Source organism: Prionailurus viverrinus, chromosome D4, assembly GCF_022837055.1.
Source record: "Prionailurus viverrinus isolate Anna chromosome D4, UM_Priviv_1.0, whole genome shotgun sequence".
In the NCBI taxonomy this organism is placed as follows: Eukaryota; Metazoa; Chordata; class Mammalia; order Carnivora; family Felidae; genus Prionailurus; species Prionailurus viverrinus.
Genome location: NC_062573.1, coordinates 28,678,072 through 28,693,790, shown reverse-complemented (window position 1 = coordinate 28,693,790; position 15,719 = coordinate 28,678,072). Strand labels below are relative to the sequence as shown.

The window sequence follows — 15,719 nt, the reverse complement described above, 5'->3', positions numbered from 1 at the left end:
ATGACTGTGTACTCCTTAGGCAGAGGGCTGCTATAAAGTTGTCCACTCTACAGACACTGAGGACCTGTTTGTGTTAATTTCAAAGAAAAGAGAGCCCTAGTTATTTGATCAGCATGTCCTTAAATGGGCAAATACAGGAAATGTCATAGTGATTTGTCAGATCCTCTTCCAAATATTTTGGTTAGCTTCTTAAGAAAACTCTTCTTCCTTGTAGGTAAATGGAAGAGCTGGAGACCAGCTTATTGCAGACACGGAAAGCACACAGAATAGAACAAATGGTGGCAAGATGGCTACGGCGTTCCCGGGACAGCTCGGCCCGGTAAGGCTCCTGGGCCAGCAGAGATTTCTGTCTGTGAGGATCTGGCATCCCCGCGGGCAGAGCTTTCGCCAGTCTTGGCAGCACCCGGGGATCAGTCTCCAGTTTGCTTTGTTCTTACCCCATATGGTGGGGGGAAGCATAAACAGATCGGCAGTTTTGCCGGAGTGCCTTTCCGTCTGTCCCCTTCCACCTCTTCCCTTGGTGTCTCTCACCATGCACCCACAATGTACACTCACACCAAACTCATACACACATTTACAAACACTCGCACACAAATGGACTTACACACACAAACACACTTCGTACATACTCACACTCATGTGCACATACTCTCTGGAATATACTCACCCACATACTCTTGAACAGACACTCACACATTTCTGTCTCTCTCTGTCTCACACACACCCCTTGTCTTAGTCCTTGATGTGAGGGTCAGGAGATCTGCTGTTTATACTCTTTCCCCGTCTTTGTTTCCAGCAGCTGTTCCTTCCTTGCAGTCCCTATTTCATTCTAAACAAAATAAAATGAAATCAAATACAGATCTGATTTGACTGCTACAAGAGAACCTAAAATATGTTCTGTTTCGAAGTGTTCATTTTCCATCTCAGATTTCCCATCTGGCCCTGCCACAGAGATGAAATATCATGTGTCAGGTGTTTCTGAGGCACACATTCTTCCAAAGGAACTGGAAACAGCTGTTGTGCTGCTGAGCAATAACCCTTGCTCAGAACCACACTGCCCTGTGTCCAAGGGCTCTGATCCTCACACACTGTGGTGAGATAAGGCTGGTAGAATTAGCCCCGTGTCACAGGTGAAACACCTGAGGCCCAGAGACAGACTTGTTTACGATCATCCCCACCCCGTGTTCAGAAATCTTTGATGGGTCCCTATTTCTTACAGGGTACGTTTTAACATTTTTGGTTAGGCATTCAAGGCTCTCCGTGATTGACCCCTAGTACTTTACAGCTATTTGTCTTACTACTCCGTTTCATTCATATCATACTCCAGCTAAAATGAACTATTATTCATTGTTCCCCTACTATAAGCAACCCCTCTTCTCCTTTCACCCCTTAGACCGGGGCTCCTGTGCCAGATCCCTTCCTCCCAACTTCATGCATACAGAACCCACCCACAGTTCAAGGTCTGGCTGAACCATTGGGTCTTCCATGAAATGTTCCTTAGACTTAACCACTCCCATGGGACCCCATAGTATTTGATTGGTAGCATGGGCAGGGTGCTCCTCCTGATATGTTCAACTTATTTGAGCACATCTCTCTTTTTCCTTCTGGACAGTAGGCCCTATGAGCGCAGGGAAAGTAGTGGCCTCGCCTGTTCAACCCAGCAGTGATTGAGTTCCAAGAGAGTGATTGCAAGTGGTCAAGTAGTACTTGTGATGAATGGGGAAACTGCCAGGTACATCGCTTCCTAAAGTGAGTTCTGCAAACCCTAGTCCTATGTTATGCTGCTCCACTGAAGGTTTGGAAGTGACACAGCCCATACTCCACTCCCACCTACTTCTTGCATTTTGCACAGTGCATTTTTGCACATTAAAGGCCCTGAGATTCCTGCAGAGAAGAGACCTGTGTAACTTTAATTTGATGTTGCCTAAATATTTGACCTTTGGTACTCTCTAATATCCTGCTTTTCTCACAGAATGTAAATAAAAGGTCACACTGACCTGTAGGAAGTTTTTTTTATCCAATGTCTTTTCTGAGATACCTTTTACATATCATAAAACTTACCCACTAGAAGTATATAGCCCAGTGATTTTTAGTATACATTTAGTATATGTACAGAATTGTGTATTCTGTGGTGCAATCACCACAATCCAATTTTAGAACGTTTTTAATACCACAGGAAGAAACCTCATACCTGTGAACAGTCACTCCCCATTTGCCCTTGCCCCAGACCCAGGCCACCACTCCTATACTTGCTGTCTCCATGGATCTGCTTATCCAGGATATGTCACATAAATGGAATTATATAATACATGGTCTTTTGTGCCTGGCTTCTTTAACTTATGTGGACAAGTTTCATCCATGTTATGGCATGTATCAGTATTTCATTTTCATTGCCAAGTAATATTCCAGTATGGAATATTTTCTTTGTCCATTCATCAGTTAATATACACTTGGGCTGTTTCCACTTTGGAGCTAGTATGAATAATGCTGCTATGAACGTGTGTGTAAAAGTTTTAGTTGGAACATATGTTTTCATTTCTCTTGGGTATATACTTGGGAGTGGTATAGATGAGTCACGTGGTAACTTAGTATTTAACCTTTGGAGGGACTGGCAGACTGTTTCCAAAGTGGCTATACCATTTTACATTTCCACCAGCAGTGTATGAGGGTGCCAGTGTCTCCACGTCCTCGCCAACACTTGTTAATATCTTTTCCTTTTCTATTGCGGCCATCCTAGAATGGGTGAAGTGGTATCTCATTGTAGTTTAAAAAAAATTTTTTTTAATGTTTATTTATTTTTTTATAGAGAGAGGGAGAACGTGAGTGGGGGAGGGGCAGAGAGGGAGAGGGAGACACAGAATCCGAAGCAGGCTCCAGGCTCTGAGCTGTCTACACAGAGCCTGAGATGGGGCTTGAACTCATGAACTGTGAGATCATGACCTGAGCCAAAGTCAGATGCTCAACCACCCAGGCGCCCCTGAGCAAGATTTAAAGAAACATGAAGAGCTTAATGCAACTTGGAGCCTTCTTGGTGCTGAGTTTTATCCTCAGGGCTTAAAAAGATTCCTTTCAACTTACCTTGAATCTTTTTTTTTTTTTTAATGTTTATTTATTTTTGAGGGTGAAAGAGAGCGGGAGAGGGGCAGAGACAGGGACAGAAGATCTAAAGCAGGCTCTGTGCTGACAGCGCTGACAGTGGAGAGGCGGACGCGGGGTTCAAACCCACAAACCATGACATTATGACCTGAGAGGAAGTCAGACGCTTAACCAACTGAGCCACCCAGGTGCCCCTCAACTCAACTTGAATCTTAATGCTAATGAACACACACATACATGTTGTAGACACATGCACACACACACACACACATGCACACACAGGCACACATGTACTCACATACTTGTGTGCACGTATACACGTATCGTGACATCTTTGTGTCAGAAGCCCTTCCTGTTGGTTTTACATGTTTTCCAAATTTCCCTGTTCATTGCAACCATACAACTATTTCCTAATTATAGGGATGGCCTTACTTGGCCTTTCTCATATTCCTAGTGATGTAGAAAGACCATTCCAGACAACCAGTTTTTTTTTTTTTTTTTGACAACCAGTTTTTTATAGCTTCTTGACCCTAGGCAAAAGTGGGGAGGTCTGAGAACAGGCTGGAAGGTTCCTGCACTGCACCTTCAGAGTTGTCATTATCTTCTGAATCTCCTTTTTAACGTAATAATGGAATAACTACTTCTCTCAACTGTAGCCTATAGCTATGGGGCTTGAACTCATGAACTGTGTAGCACCCTATAGCACTATACTCCCAGTGTCTACATTGCATGGTCCCTAGAAACTGCCGTAAGTATAGTCCTATGATTACACTACACGCTACATTTCTGTCTGGTACAGACTGCTCCCTCTATTTCAGCTTTCTTTGAATACACTTTAGATTAAAAATCCACCTTATAACAGACTTTAGCTTTTAAAATCATTCAAGCTGAACACATAATGCAGTGTTTAAACATAGATTCAAAATAGTTTCTCCACATCCTGCTGGACTCAAAGGTGAGTTCTTTGTTGTTACAGCATAGAAGTAAAATATATTTTCTGATGTAACAGAGAGCAGATAAAAAGCCAGAGAATATCAGAAGCATAATCTATTTCCATGTGGTATTTTTTCCTTTTCAGCATTGATCAATTCAGTATGAACTAATGACCCATAAAATATAGAATTTGTCTACTCTCGACTACTTTCATGATAAATGTAACATGCTTTTTTTTTCTAGTCCTACCGTAGGCCAAATCCAGCTATCTGGCAGGAATTCCATTGTGGAGCCACAGGTCTTACGCTGTTCCAGTGTAAAATCGTAGAAATGATCTCAGATTTATGATTCGAAGCCATTACAGAGGAACCAGACATAAGTTTTTGAATTATCAGTGCTCAGTTTGATATTTATAAGATGCTTCAGAGGAGGAAATTTTGCTGCAGAGATCATTTCCTTCAGCTCCCTGTCAAATATTAAACATTCTTTGTGAGGAGAGGCCATGGTTTGGTCATGTTCTCAAGCAATCCCTTTCCAAACAAAAGCTGAAATGTGGCCTGTGGGGGAAAATGTCAAATCCAGACTTTGGGCCAAAGCCACTGACACTGTGCAGGGATAAGTCAACACAGTGGGGCCTTGTTTGTCTACCATTGTAGAAGAACGTACCCTTCCAAATGGAAAAATCAGATAACTGAAGACTACGCATTTGAAAAGCATAAGTTGGATTCTATTTTAACCATGTGGTAAGGTTTATTTTATCTTTTATTCTCCGTATGTCGATTAGCCTTACTATATGCCTAGCATTGAGTTTCGTACATGGGTCAAAAAAGACATGTTTTTTTGCCACAAAAATCATAGTCTAGAGAGGACAGGAGCCTTCACGTCATTGCAAATATGTATATTTAAAAAAAAAAAAGGGAGTACATGTTCTGTGGGTGTGTTCAACAGAAGGAGGTATTTATGCCAAAATCAGAAGATAGAGTAGGGGTTGAACTTCTTTGGTAAATTTCTGGAGAGCGTATGCTCTCAGGGGTTATCGGGGTGAGTGAGGGAGGATTCTAGGTAAAGGGAAGAGCTTGTGTAAAAGCCAGTTAATTTGAAGAACTCCAAGGAGAGTAGTTTGACTAGAACAAAAATATCAAGAGAATGAAAGGCTTGGTTGTAGACACTGGAGGGGTGGGCAGGAGCTGTATTAAACCACATCAAGGATTTCGGATTCGTCCATTCAGTCAGGGGAGACATCCGAGCAGGGTTGTATTTATAAAATCAGTCTGGGTACTGGATGGAGAGTCATTCAGGAGAGACAAAAGTGAAAAGTAGAGAGACCAGTTTGGAGACTCTTGGAGAAATCTGTCTGCAGGACAGGTAATGGGGGCCTAAAATGGAATGCTGGTTGTGGAGATAGAAATGGACGTCTTTTGAGATCTTTAGGTGTTGTGACCGATCAGATAATAGGGATGAGAGCAGGGTAAAGTCAAGGATGCTTCCCAGGAGTCCTCATGATACCATTTATTGAGCTCTGGGACATGGAGAAGATGAGTCCTAATTAATCATAGGGCAGAGCTGTATATCCAATTAAGCAAACAAAGGAAAATGACAAATATTGAACTCTGTTACTTACATTCATGTGGTCTGCTGTTTATTAATGGTTATACGTACATTTTCACCTTTTGCCAGTTATTTGAGTTACTGTTTTGTATCCTGCTTTCTGTGTACAATATTTTGCTCATGTATTTACCCAATAAGTAAATCTTGCTGCAGAAAAATGATCTTCACTCAGCACTGTGAGAAATACAGAGGTGGGTAAAAAGTGGTTCCTACGTTCAGAGAATTTACAGACTATTTGGGGTAATAATATAAGGAATCAGATAGCTATCAATGCAACTTGAGGTGCCATAAGAGAGGGCCAGAGTTTTGAGATGAGAGAATTTATGTCTAGAATAATCTGAGTTCTCCCTTAGGAAGGGGGTCTGAACTACAGTTTAGAGGATGCTCTGAAAGGGTATTTTCTAAGCTGTGTTTCCATGTATGTCTAAAGTTCTTAGGCTTGTGATACTTAGGCTTGTCTTGGAGTAATTCTTCACTGTGCTCAGTTTATCTATCTTCTGTTGATTTAGTTTGAGTTTTTCCACTCTTCTAAATGAAGCTGTGATAAATATTTTTGAATATTTAAGAGGCTGGGTGTTTTGAGCTCATACTCTATTCTGGGACTTTACCAGGCCTGGGGAACACAGAGATAAATACCCTTGTCTTTTAGGAACTCATAGTCTAGTACAAATAATATTTTATTTTTTGTTTAGGGTGATTACTTTGAGGAATGGCAGTCAGAATGGTAACAGAAGGTCAAAGAAAATGATCAGATTTTAAATTCATATTACAGTGTCCCTGATTATTTTCTAGAGAAATTAAATATCCAATTTATATGGTCAGCCTTAAATCCCAGGGGTTTATTATTTTTATTTACATTTGGTTCTTTACTTGACATGTAATAGTACTCTGTAGCCCTTTTGACTGTACTTCTTTAATTAATAAAGTACATTCTCTATGTTATTTACCAATTTTATTTCTTCATGTACAAGTTGTCGATGTACTTAGTTTTAGCATGTGAAGTCTGGGTATTTACTGCATGTGTTTATGCCCATTCTTCATATGTTTGTATTGCAGCCTTCCCCCACCCCCCGCCCAGAATTTTATTTTTTTTAAAGCTGATTCGCCTTATTTTCAACAGCTTTATTGAGATATAATTTGTGTACTCTACAATTCACCCACTTAAAGCATACAACTCATTGGTTCTTAATACATACACAGAAATGTACAACCGTCACTGCAATCCATTTGGGAAGATTTTCACCCAAAAAAGAAACTCCATACATATTAGTAGTTCCTTCCAGAATTCTCCTGCTTTCAGCCCTAGGCAACTACTACTTTGTCTCTAAAGATTTGCCTATTCTGAATATATCATGTAAGTGGAGTCACGTGGTATGTGTGTGTTTTTGTGGCTGGCTCCTTTGACTTAGCATAATGTGTTCAAAGTACATCCATATTTCAGCATGTATTCATATTTTGTTGCTAAATAATATTGTGCTGTGGAATATTTTCTTTGTTATTTCATCAGGTGATGTACATTTGGACTTTTTCCACTTTGGGGCTATTAGGAATATTGTTGCTATGAGTATTTGTATGCGAGTTTGTACGGACATATGTTTTCATTTCTCTTGGGGTTATATGTAGGAGCGGCCTTGGTGGGTCTTATGATGTTCAATGTTTAGTCTTTTGAGGAACTGCCAGATGATATCAGGGCTCCATTTTCTCCACATCTTTGTCAACACTTGACCTGTCTTTTTGGTTATGGCCATCCTAGTGGGTATAAAAAGTGGTATCTCCTTGAGGTTTTGATTTGCATTTCCATAATGGCTAATGATGTTAAGCATCTTTTCACATACTTACCCATTGTTGGTATATCTTTGGAGAATGTCCATGTAAATTGTTCGTCCACTTTTCATTATTTTTCTTTTTTGTTTGCGTTTATAAGAATTCTTTATTCTAGCTGCAAGGTTCTTATCAAATATATGATTTGCAAATCTTTTCTCCCACAGTGTGGGTTTTTTCACTTTCTTAATTGGGCCCTTTGAAACACAAAAGGTTTTAATTTTGATGAAATTCAGTTTATCTGCATATTCATTGTCCCTTATACTTTTGGTATCCTATCCGGGTCACAAAGATTTACTCCTATATTTTCTCCGAAGAGTGACACAGTTTTAGCTCTTATATTTAGGTCTTATGATCCAGTGTGAGTCAATTTTCGTTTATATGAGGGAGAAATTACAAGCTTTTATGGCTTAAAGTTTTCCTATTTTGTTATCCAATTTTTAAAATTTATTTGTATTTATGTGTGACTGAGGGCCTGGATATTGCATTTGATTTAAATATAAAGACTGACAATTCAGTTATTGGAAAATTTTAAGTATGTTTGGACTGATATGCTCTCTAAATATGAAATATACACTGGATTTTGAAGGCTTAATCTGAAAAAGAATGCAAAATATCTCATCAATTTTGTTGTTGTTGGTGGTTGCATGTTGAAGTGATAGCATTTTGGATATATTGGGTTAAATAAAAAATATGTCAAACTTCGTTTTACCTGTCTTTTTCCACCATTTCTCATGAGGCTGTTAGAAACCTTACGTTTTACATATGTGACTTGCATTATATCCCACTTGGCCAGCACTGTACTGGGAGCTATACTACAGAGCCTTTGAAGAAGGGGGCCCCGATTTGGAACCCCCTTCCCAGTTGTGTGATTTTAAGTAAAAGTCTCTCAAAGGAAGATTCAGTCTCCTTATCCATAAAATAGGGATGATAATTACACCCACCACACAGGTTTGTTGGGAAGGTTAGGTGAGTGAGCTATGAAAATGTTGGATCACTCCCGGATACTTGCTTAATAAATATTATTAATGATTATCACCATTGCTGTTACTGCTACTTGTACCGTCACCAATTTATCAAGTTTTTTTTTTTTTAATTCTGGAGGAATTTTTGACTGATATATTAAATCTATATTTTTGTTTAGACTTAATATTTTTATTTTTTGTTAAAAATTTTTTAATGTTTATTTTTGAGAGAGAGACAGAGCATGAGTGGGGGAGGGGCAGAGAGAGAGGGAGACAGAACCCGAAGCAGGCTCCAGGCTCTGAGCTGTCAGCACAGAGCCTGCCCTACACGGAGCTCAAACCCACAAACTGTGAGATCATGACCTGAGCTGAAGTCAGACGCTTAACTGATAGAGCCTTACAGGAGCCCCAGTATTTTCATTTTTTAATATTTAGTCTTCCCAACCAGGAATCCAACATAACTTTAGCCCAATCCTTGTGTCTTCCTTCAATACGTCAGCTGATTAAGACTACCTAGCACCTAGGGGCGCCTGGCTGGCTCAATTGGTGGAGCCTGCGACTCTTGATCTTGGGGTTGTGGGCTTGAGCCCCACGTTGGGTCATAGAAATTACTTAAAAATAAAATCTTTAAAAAAAAAAGAATGCCTAACACCTAATATACATCCAGCTAATCTGTTTTAATAAGTTATTGAGTGCTTTTTGAGGCTGTGTTTTTTTATCCTGCAACTCCACTCACCTTACTTTTTTAGCACCAGCAGTTCTCTTTGTTGATCATTTTGTAGGTATCATCATCTGTTTAAAAACAAGTGGTGCCTTCCATTTCCTGTGCTTATCATGCTTCTAACTGTTTTTCCTTCTCTGATAATGATCACACGCATTTTTCCCCGCAGCATTTAATGGGAGTAGTGTCTAGGGTATCCTTCCTGTTGCTTTTTTAAAAGCACGTAAATGTTGATTTTTGGCTCTCAGTATAGTATATTATTATTCGGAAAGGCCCTTTCATAGCTTTAAAGGTTTTTTTTTTTTTGTTTTTGTTTTTTAATCGGGAATAACTATGGGCTTTATTCACTATACATTTATTCACTATACATTTCCAGTTTTCTGTTTCTTCCCTGTCGTTAGGTCTGTCTGCTGGCACTTCTCAGTGTTACCCATGTGCTTGCCTAGAAGAAATCCCCTCTTTGCTTCTAAGCTGTGGGGGGTCAGGTCATCATCTGTTCAGACAGCCTGAATCAGCTCAAAGCTGGGGTCTGAGGAGCTCCTTGGTGGATAATGTGCATGAGGCTTTGTACTTGGGGTTGTCACATGCATTTTGGTACCCTGAAGCCATTTTGTTATATTTCCTGATCCTTGTTGAAGTTTGAGATCATTTTAAATGACAGGTGATTTTCAGATAAGCGGCGTCCTGTTGCATTAGACAGAGTTTCTGACAGTGTTTGGTAAATGGAGGAGAATAAATGATAGGGCTTAGCTGCAGAGCCCCGGGGGGACTGTTACTCCTCCACATTTCTGTTGTTTATTAATAATAATAAGCACCTCATCCCGTCACCATTTGACCTTCCTCAGAAAGGACCACTGACTCTCAAAGGGGAAAAAATCATTTGCCATAGACATAGGAGAAATAGCCTGTGAGTTGGTTTGTGGTTTTGAGAGAGACAAAGCACAGCTTTCAACTTACCTGCTTTTAGACATATAGAAAACATACATGTTTTTAAAGATTACTGTAGAGGGAGTCTGAAGACCAGCTGGCATTTCCTACTGGAATCCTCACAGTTTACAAATTTGAAAGGGAAGTGAAATTCATCTCAAAGCTAAAAAGGAAACAAAATCACCAAAGAAACAATCCATCTATGCAGTTAGTCAGCATCAGACATCCAGACTGAACGGCTCCTCGATCCTGTTCACGGTCGCTGTTTTTCCTCTTCTGTACCTCTGCTGAAGCACTGCCTCCTTCCTGCAATGCCTGTCCATGCATCCAGGCATCCACCCACGCAGCAGCGGCCATTGAACATCTTCTGTGTGCTGGGATCTGGGCTGCGTACACATACCCTCAACATCTCTCAAGGTGCAGCTCCAATGCCCCCTCTTGTGGGTAGCGAATGCTTTCCTGATCCCCTCCTCCGCAAAGTTAAAACTGCTCTCCCCTTCTCTGAGTGCCCATAGCATGTCATGACTTCTCTTTTAGAGGCTGCTGCTGTTCCACTGGGTGTTTTTATCCCCTGGTGTTTGTGCCTGATCTCTGTCACGAGGAGAGTTGGGGTGTGCTCAGCTTTGCATCTTCCTCTTCCAGGATGCCTAGGGCTGTCCCAGTTTGTGACCACCACCTAGAATCCACCCCCTCTTTTTTTTTTTTTTTTTTAATTGTAAAACTCTTTCTCTTCCAGGGCTAAAGTTGCTGTAGCCGATGGGCCTCCCGGGATCTCAATCCAGACCCTCACCCCTATGAAACACACAGTAAAAATCGACAAAGACGCCCTCCTCCAGGACTATGGATTCCACATTTCCGAGAGCCTACCCCTCACAGTCGTGGCTGTCACAGCAGGTAGGGGCTGACTGGGAAACAAGAAAGGAGTTTGACTTCTGGGGGGGGGGGGGGGGAGGAGAAGTAGTCCTGGATCTCGTCCCATCTCTCTGTCCTAGAATGTAATTTCGAAAATGCTACCCCAGGAAGTTAGAAAGGGCACATCTAATTCTGACCTAAATCTGTCTAGAGCCTTGTACCTTCCTTTGGTGTGGGGAGGGAGGAAGCCGCAAGTGCACTTGCTGATCTGAAACCCAGGCTCCTGCTGGCCTCAGCCAGGGTTTTGCCCACCCGTGGCTCCCTGGCCAGTCTCAGGGCAGTGACAGTATTTGGATACGTTGGCTCTTCTCTCTGAAACCCTGCATGCTCCAAGCTGGGGAGAGTTTCTGGCCAGAGAGTAATAGAAATTATTGATTTGTTTTCACTGAGTCTTTGTAAAATATAGGCTGTATCATGGTGAAGAAGAACAGGCTGAAAATGTCTAGTGTTTGTTTTCATACATCAGCTATGTATTGATGTGAGATCTGGGTCTAGTTAAAATCTAATTTTGGTTTACATATACACGCATACGTGCGCAAGCACACACACACATCACATAGTTTTTTAGAGGTGAATGTAATAGATTCACTTGCCAGCCCTGTTGATTCAGGGGGTTTCTGCTAGTTTCCTTTCCCAGGACAGTCTCCTAATATCCCTTGAAGGTGATGGGTGGTAGGTATATTATCCACATTTTGTAAATAGGGAAACAGACTCATGCGAGCCCAAAGCTGGCTGAGGGGTTTGGAGGCGCGGGGAGTAAGCTGGTGCCCTGGGGACTGGATCAGCCTGCCATTCAGTTGTGCTGCTGTGACGCCTGGGGTCTGGGCCCTCCTGGCATGAACACCAATTACTTCTTCTCTGTCCAACAGGAGGTTCTGCTCACGGCAAGCTTTTCCCTGGTGATCAGATCCTCCAAATGAACAACGAGCCTGCCGAAAGTCTTTCCTGTGAACGAGCAGCCGATATACTGAGGTACTAAATTGCCTCCATTATCCCCAGAGTTACACAGATGATCACAGAGCAAAGATGGGTGACAGGACAGGAATGACATAATTGATCTCCTCGTGGTTTTAATAGGGACCAGGCTCCTTTAAAGTGGCAGTAGCTGCCTCATTTTAGAATTCGGTTACACCGTGCTCCCCTTCATCTGCCTAGAGAAGTGACAGAGGGACTCAGGGTGCTGTATTATGACCCCCCTGCTATGCTAGACACTGTGCCAGGCTCTGCAGGGAAGGTAGTTATGAATAACACGTGGACGCTACCCAGTAAGGATTTCTAGGGTTGTTGTGACATATGCCAAAGATCGAACCAAATTGACACTAAACCTGTCAGTTCTTCTTTAATCCTTTTTTTTTTTAATTTCTTTAATCCTTTTGATAAATATTCTTAAATGCCCTTGGACACACAGCCTGGTTGGCATATATGTAGTCTCACTGACCTGGCAGCTGCCGCCTTCTCCCTGGTGGCGTTATGACCTGCATCACTTCCTGCCTGGACCGTGATCTCTCTCAGAGCAGGTGCACGGTGACTGCTCAGTTGAACGAGTGAAGATAGTTAGCACCAATTGCTGACCCTGGTTTTAAGACAGAGGAACGTAAGTGACAGAAGAGGAGAGGGCTCACGGACATTTCATAGGCACCTACGGGCTTTGTCTTTCAAATTTTTCGACACTGTTTTGATGACTTTAATATAAATATTAGAAATGAGAAATAGAGTTCCATGAAAGCCAACTTGAAGATAGTTAGATGATGCCTCTTTTGTGAGTGGGGTGGTTTTCATTTCCCAAGGCATATCATGCACAGCACACACTGAATAATAGGTAATAGTCAGAAAATCAGAGTAAGAGAAAATGAAAATACAGGAAGCACGCAGTCTCACTGTGGAGAGACAGGCATACACAGCTTAAGATTTATAGAGAATCCATCAAAGTTGTAGAAAATAGAAGGCTTTCAACCAAGGCCAGTATTGCTTCAGGATGACCAGAGAATAAATTGAGTGGGTGAGGCAGCCTCAGGAAAGGATTTGATGATTTCATTCCAGAATATGACATATGGTTATGGAAATCATGAAGTGTGCTTTCCCAGTTATTGGGTGATTTTCTCAAAGATGATCAATGCCAACAAATTAAGTTTAGATTTTCAGTGATACTAATATTTCTGCCAGGCTAGATCAGACTGTGACTAACAAGCCAAATTATTGTCAAACTAAAGTGGTAGACTGGCATTTGGGTGGTTAGGTAACATTGAACGCAGTCTGTTTACTGAGCACCTTCTCTGGGCAAAGAGCCTGGTGGGGCAAAGGGTCCGCTCCCCAGACACCTGCAGGCTGGTAGTGCGGAAGTGCCTCACGCTCACCCCTGTGAGGTTGAGGGCAGACAGTGGGTCAAGAGGAGCACAGGAAAGGGGTTGTAAAAGCTACAGATTCCTCCAACTTGGGGGGAAGTGGTGGTCTGAGAAAACAGAGGTCCAGAAGTAATTCAGCTGTACCTTTAATGCTGGGTAGAATTTGGCCTTGAAAGGTGGATGGAGGTGGAGGTTGATCCAGGCAAAGGAGTGATAAGCAGGAACTGCTGGGTGAGGAGAGGGGGTGGGGATGCTGAACAGGTCAGTTTGCCTAAGACACCAGATGCCTAAAGGAAGCTTCTGGGAAGCAAGGCCCACATGGTGGAGGGTCTCCAGTGCTGACACAGCAAGTTCAGGTGTTCCTCTTTTCCTGGAAGGGTGAGCCCTCGAAGACCTCTCAGCAGGGAGGTTACTTGAGCCATCTGTGCTCTCTGCCATATACTGCATGTGGGGATCCCAGGACTGCTTTATTTTTTAGCTTAGTTCCCAGTGCCATTGCCACTTATAAAGGGAAAAATCCAAGCAAAACACTGGCACAACAAAACCTCTCTAATCCCTCCAAATATCTGTGAGGCCTGAATGTCCTTTTGAGAGCACTTGGACCTTGGTTCATTGTAGATTATCTCGGGAAAGGCCTGCTCTTATGGAAAATGGAAATGAGGCAATCCCCAGACACAGCTGCAGGTTGATTTTACCCATTTGAGGAAGGAACACACCAGCAGCAATTGGCCTAAATGCTCATATTGCAAGAAGTCAAATGGAATTATTTTGCAAATGGCTTCTCTATGTAGCAATGGCAAAGAAAAAGGAAAATATGGATTGATTTCCAGTTCTCTCCTCTAATACAAGATGGAAGTTAGGCCGTTGTCTGGTTGACTTTTATCATTTTTGGAATCTAAGACATAATAACAAGACAGAAATGTATAGTATCTTGATATGTGATTCGGCTCATTACACTGACCTTGTGTGCCCAAGCACCACAAATTGATTGGCTTTTACCTGATTTATGTGAAATACACATTCATTCATTCATTCATTCATTCATTCAATTTTAGTGAAATGTTTAGCCTAAGTTGTTTGAAAAAACAACTGAGTTATCTGTGTTATTGCTATGTTTTCTCTTAAAAGTTTTTTTTTTTGACATAAACCTAGCTAATGGTCATACCAACTATATGAGTTCCCCATCATATAGACTAAATTAAACCTAAGTGACTTAATTAAGTGGCTGTAGGTATAGACTAGATGGTAGAGGTGGAAATTTGAAGATTCCCTCAAGGTGGGAGGGGTATTCTGGGACAGCTTCAGTTCGTTTGCAGAACATTGCTTTTCTCAACGTCCTTCTCAGGGTTGCTGAGCCAAAGGTGCTGAGGCAAAAGAGGCTGGTTTATAATTCTGCCAGTCTTTTTGACCTTGGTGTGAGCGTGTGTACACACACACATGCACACACACATACACACACACACACAGCACCCAGAATGAGGAAATGTTTTATCTTTCTTTCTTTTTTTTTTCAGGGAAGCTGAAGACTCTCTTTCAATCACAGTTGTTCGCTGCACATCGGTAAATCTCTTGCTACATCACGTTAGTTTTATTCTTTTCATCCCCAAGATCCCAACGCACCGTGGGATATCCTTCAGAGAATGAATAGGGAAGGCAGTGGCAGAAGGGGCAGTGGTCAGACAGTGGACAGGCAGGCACTCAACGTTGCCCGAAGACAGCCAACGCATCAGTGTTCTGGAGGAAACAGATATGGGTCCAGGTTTCCAGAACTTGTGGTCCAGCTAAGGAGACAGATCCATGATTACACAAAGTGGGATGATGATAAGTGTACCAAACGACAAGTTTCAAGATAAGTGTAGTGTGTTGCGACTTTGGGAAAGTCATTAAGTTTCAGTTGGCATTTTTGTAAAACAGTGGTGATGACAATAATTGTCTTGTTTCTCTAATGCATTGTTATGAGGACAAGTGAGGTGTTGGATATGAAAGTGTGTCATCAGCTCTGAAGCTCATCACAAGACAAGGGGTGGCATAGACAATGGACTGGAAGGAAGTGGCAATCCTAAACACCAGAGGCCAAGGAGCCCTTTATCTGTGACAGGAAAAAGTATATAATCAAGTCATAAGAGGAAGAACTACCAAGGAGGAAAAGTTGACAGAAAACTCTCATCCGGAGTGACTTCAATATATACCTCTTAGCCTTGGCCACATAAAGACAAAAAAATAAATAGGGGCATGGGAAATTTCAATAAGCATTTAATAATCTAACCTAATTGACCACATACTATGCTATCAAAGAAACTCAATAAATTACCCAAATAACAAACTATATATCTCTTCCAAATATAATAAAATAGGAATTAATAACTATCAACAACTTAATTAAAACTATCCAGC

General features: G+C 41.6%; 1 protein-coding gene across 1 annotated transcript in view; it reads left to right on the top strand.

Annotated features, from left to right (window-relative positions):
• Nucleotides 1-218: 218 nt before the first annotated feature.
• Nucleotides 219-15,719, top strand: part of FRMPD1 (FERM and PDZ domain containing 1) — a 49,138-nt gene continuing 33,637 nt past the window's right edge. Inside the window, exons 1-4 of the mRNA XM_047830408.1 lie at nt 219-319; nt 10,808-10,965; nt 11,853-11,955; nt 14,840-14,885. Coding sequence (XP_047686364.1) covers nt 219-319; nt 10,808-10,965; nt 11,853-11,955; nt 14,840-14,885 — 408 coding nt within the window. The remainder of the gene's footprint in view (nt 320-10,807; nt 10,966-11,852; nt 11,956-14,839; nt 14,886-15,719) is intronic.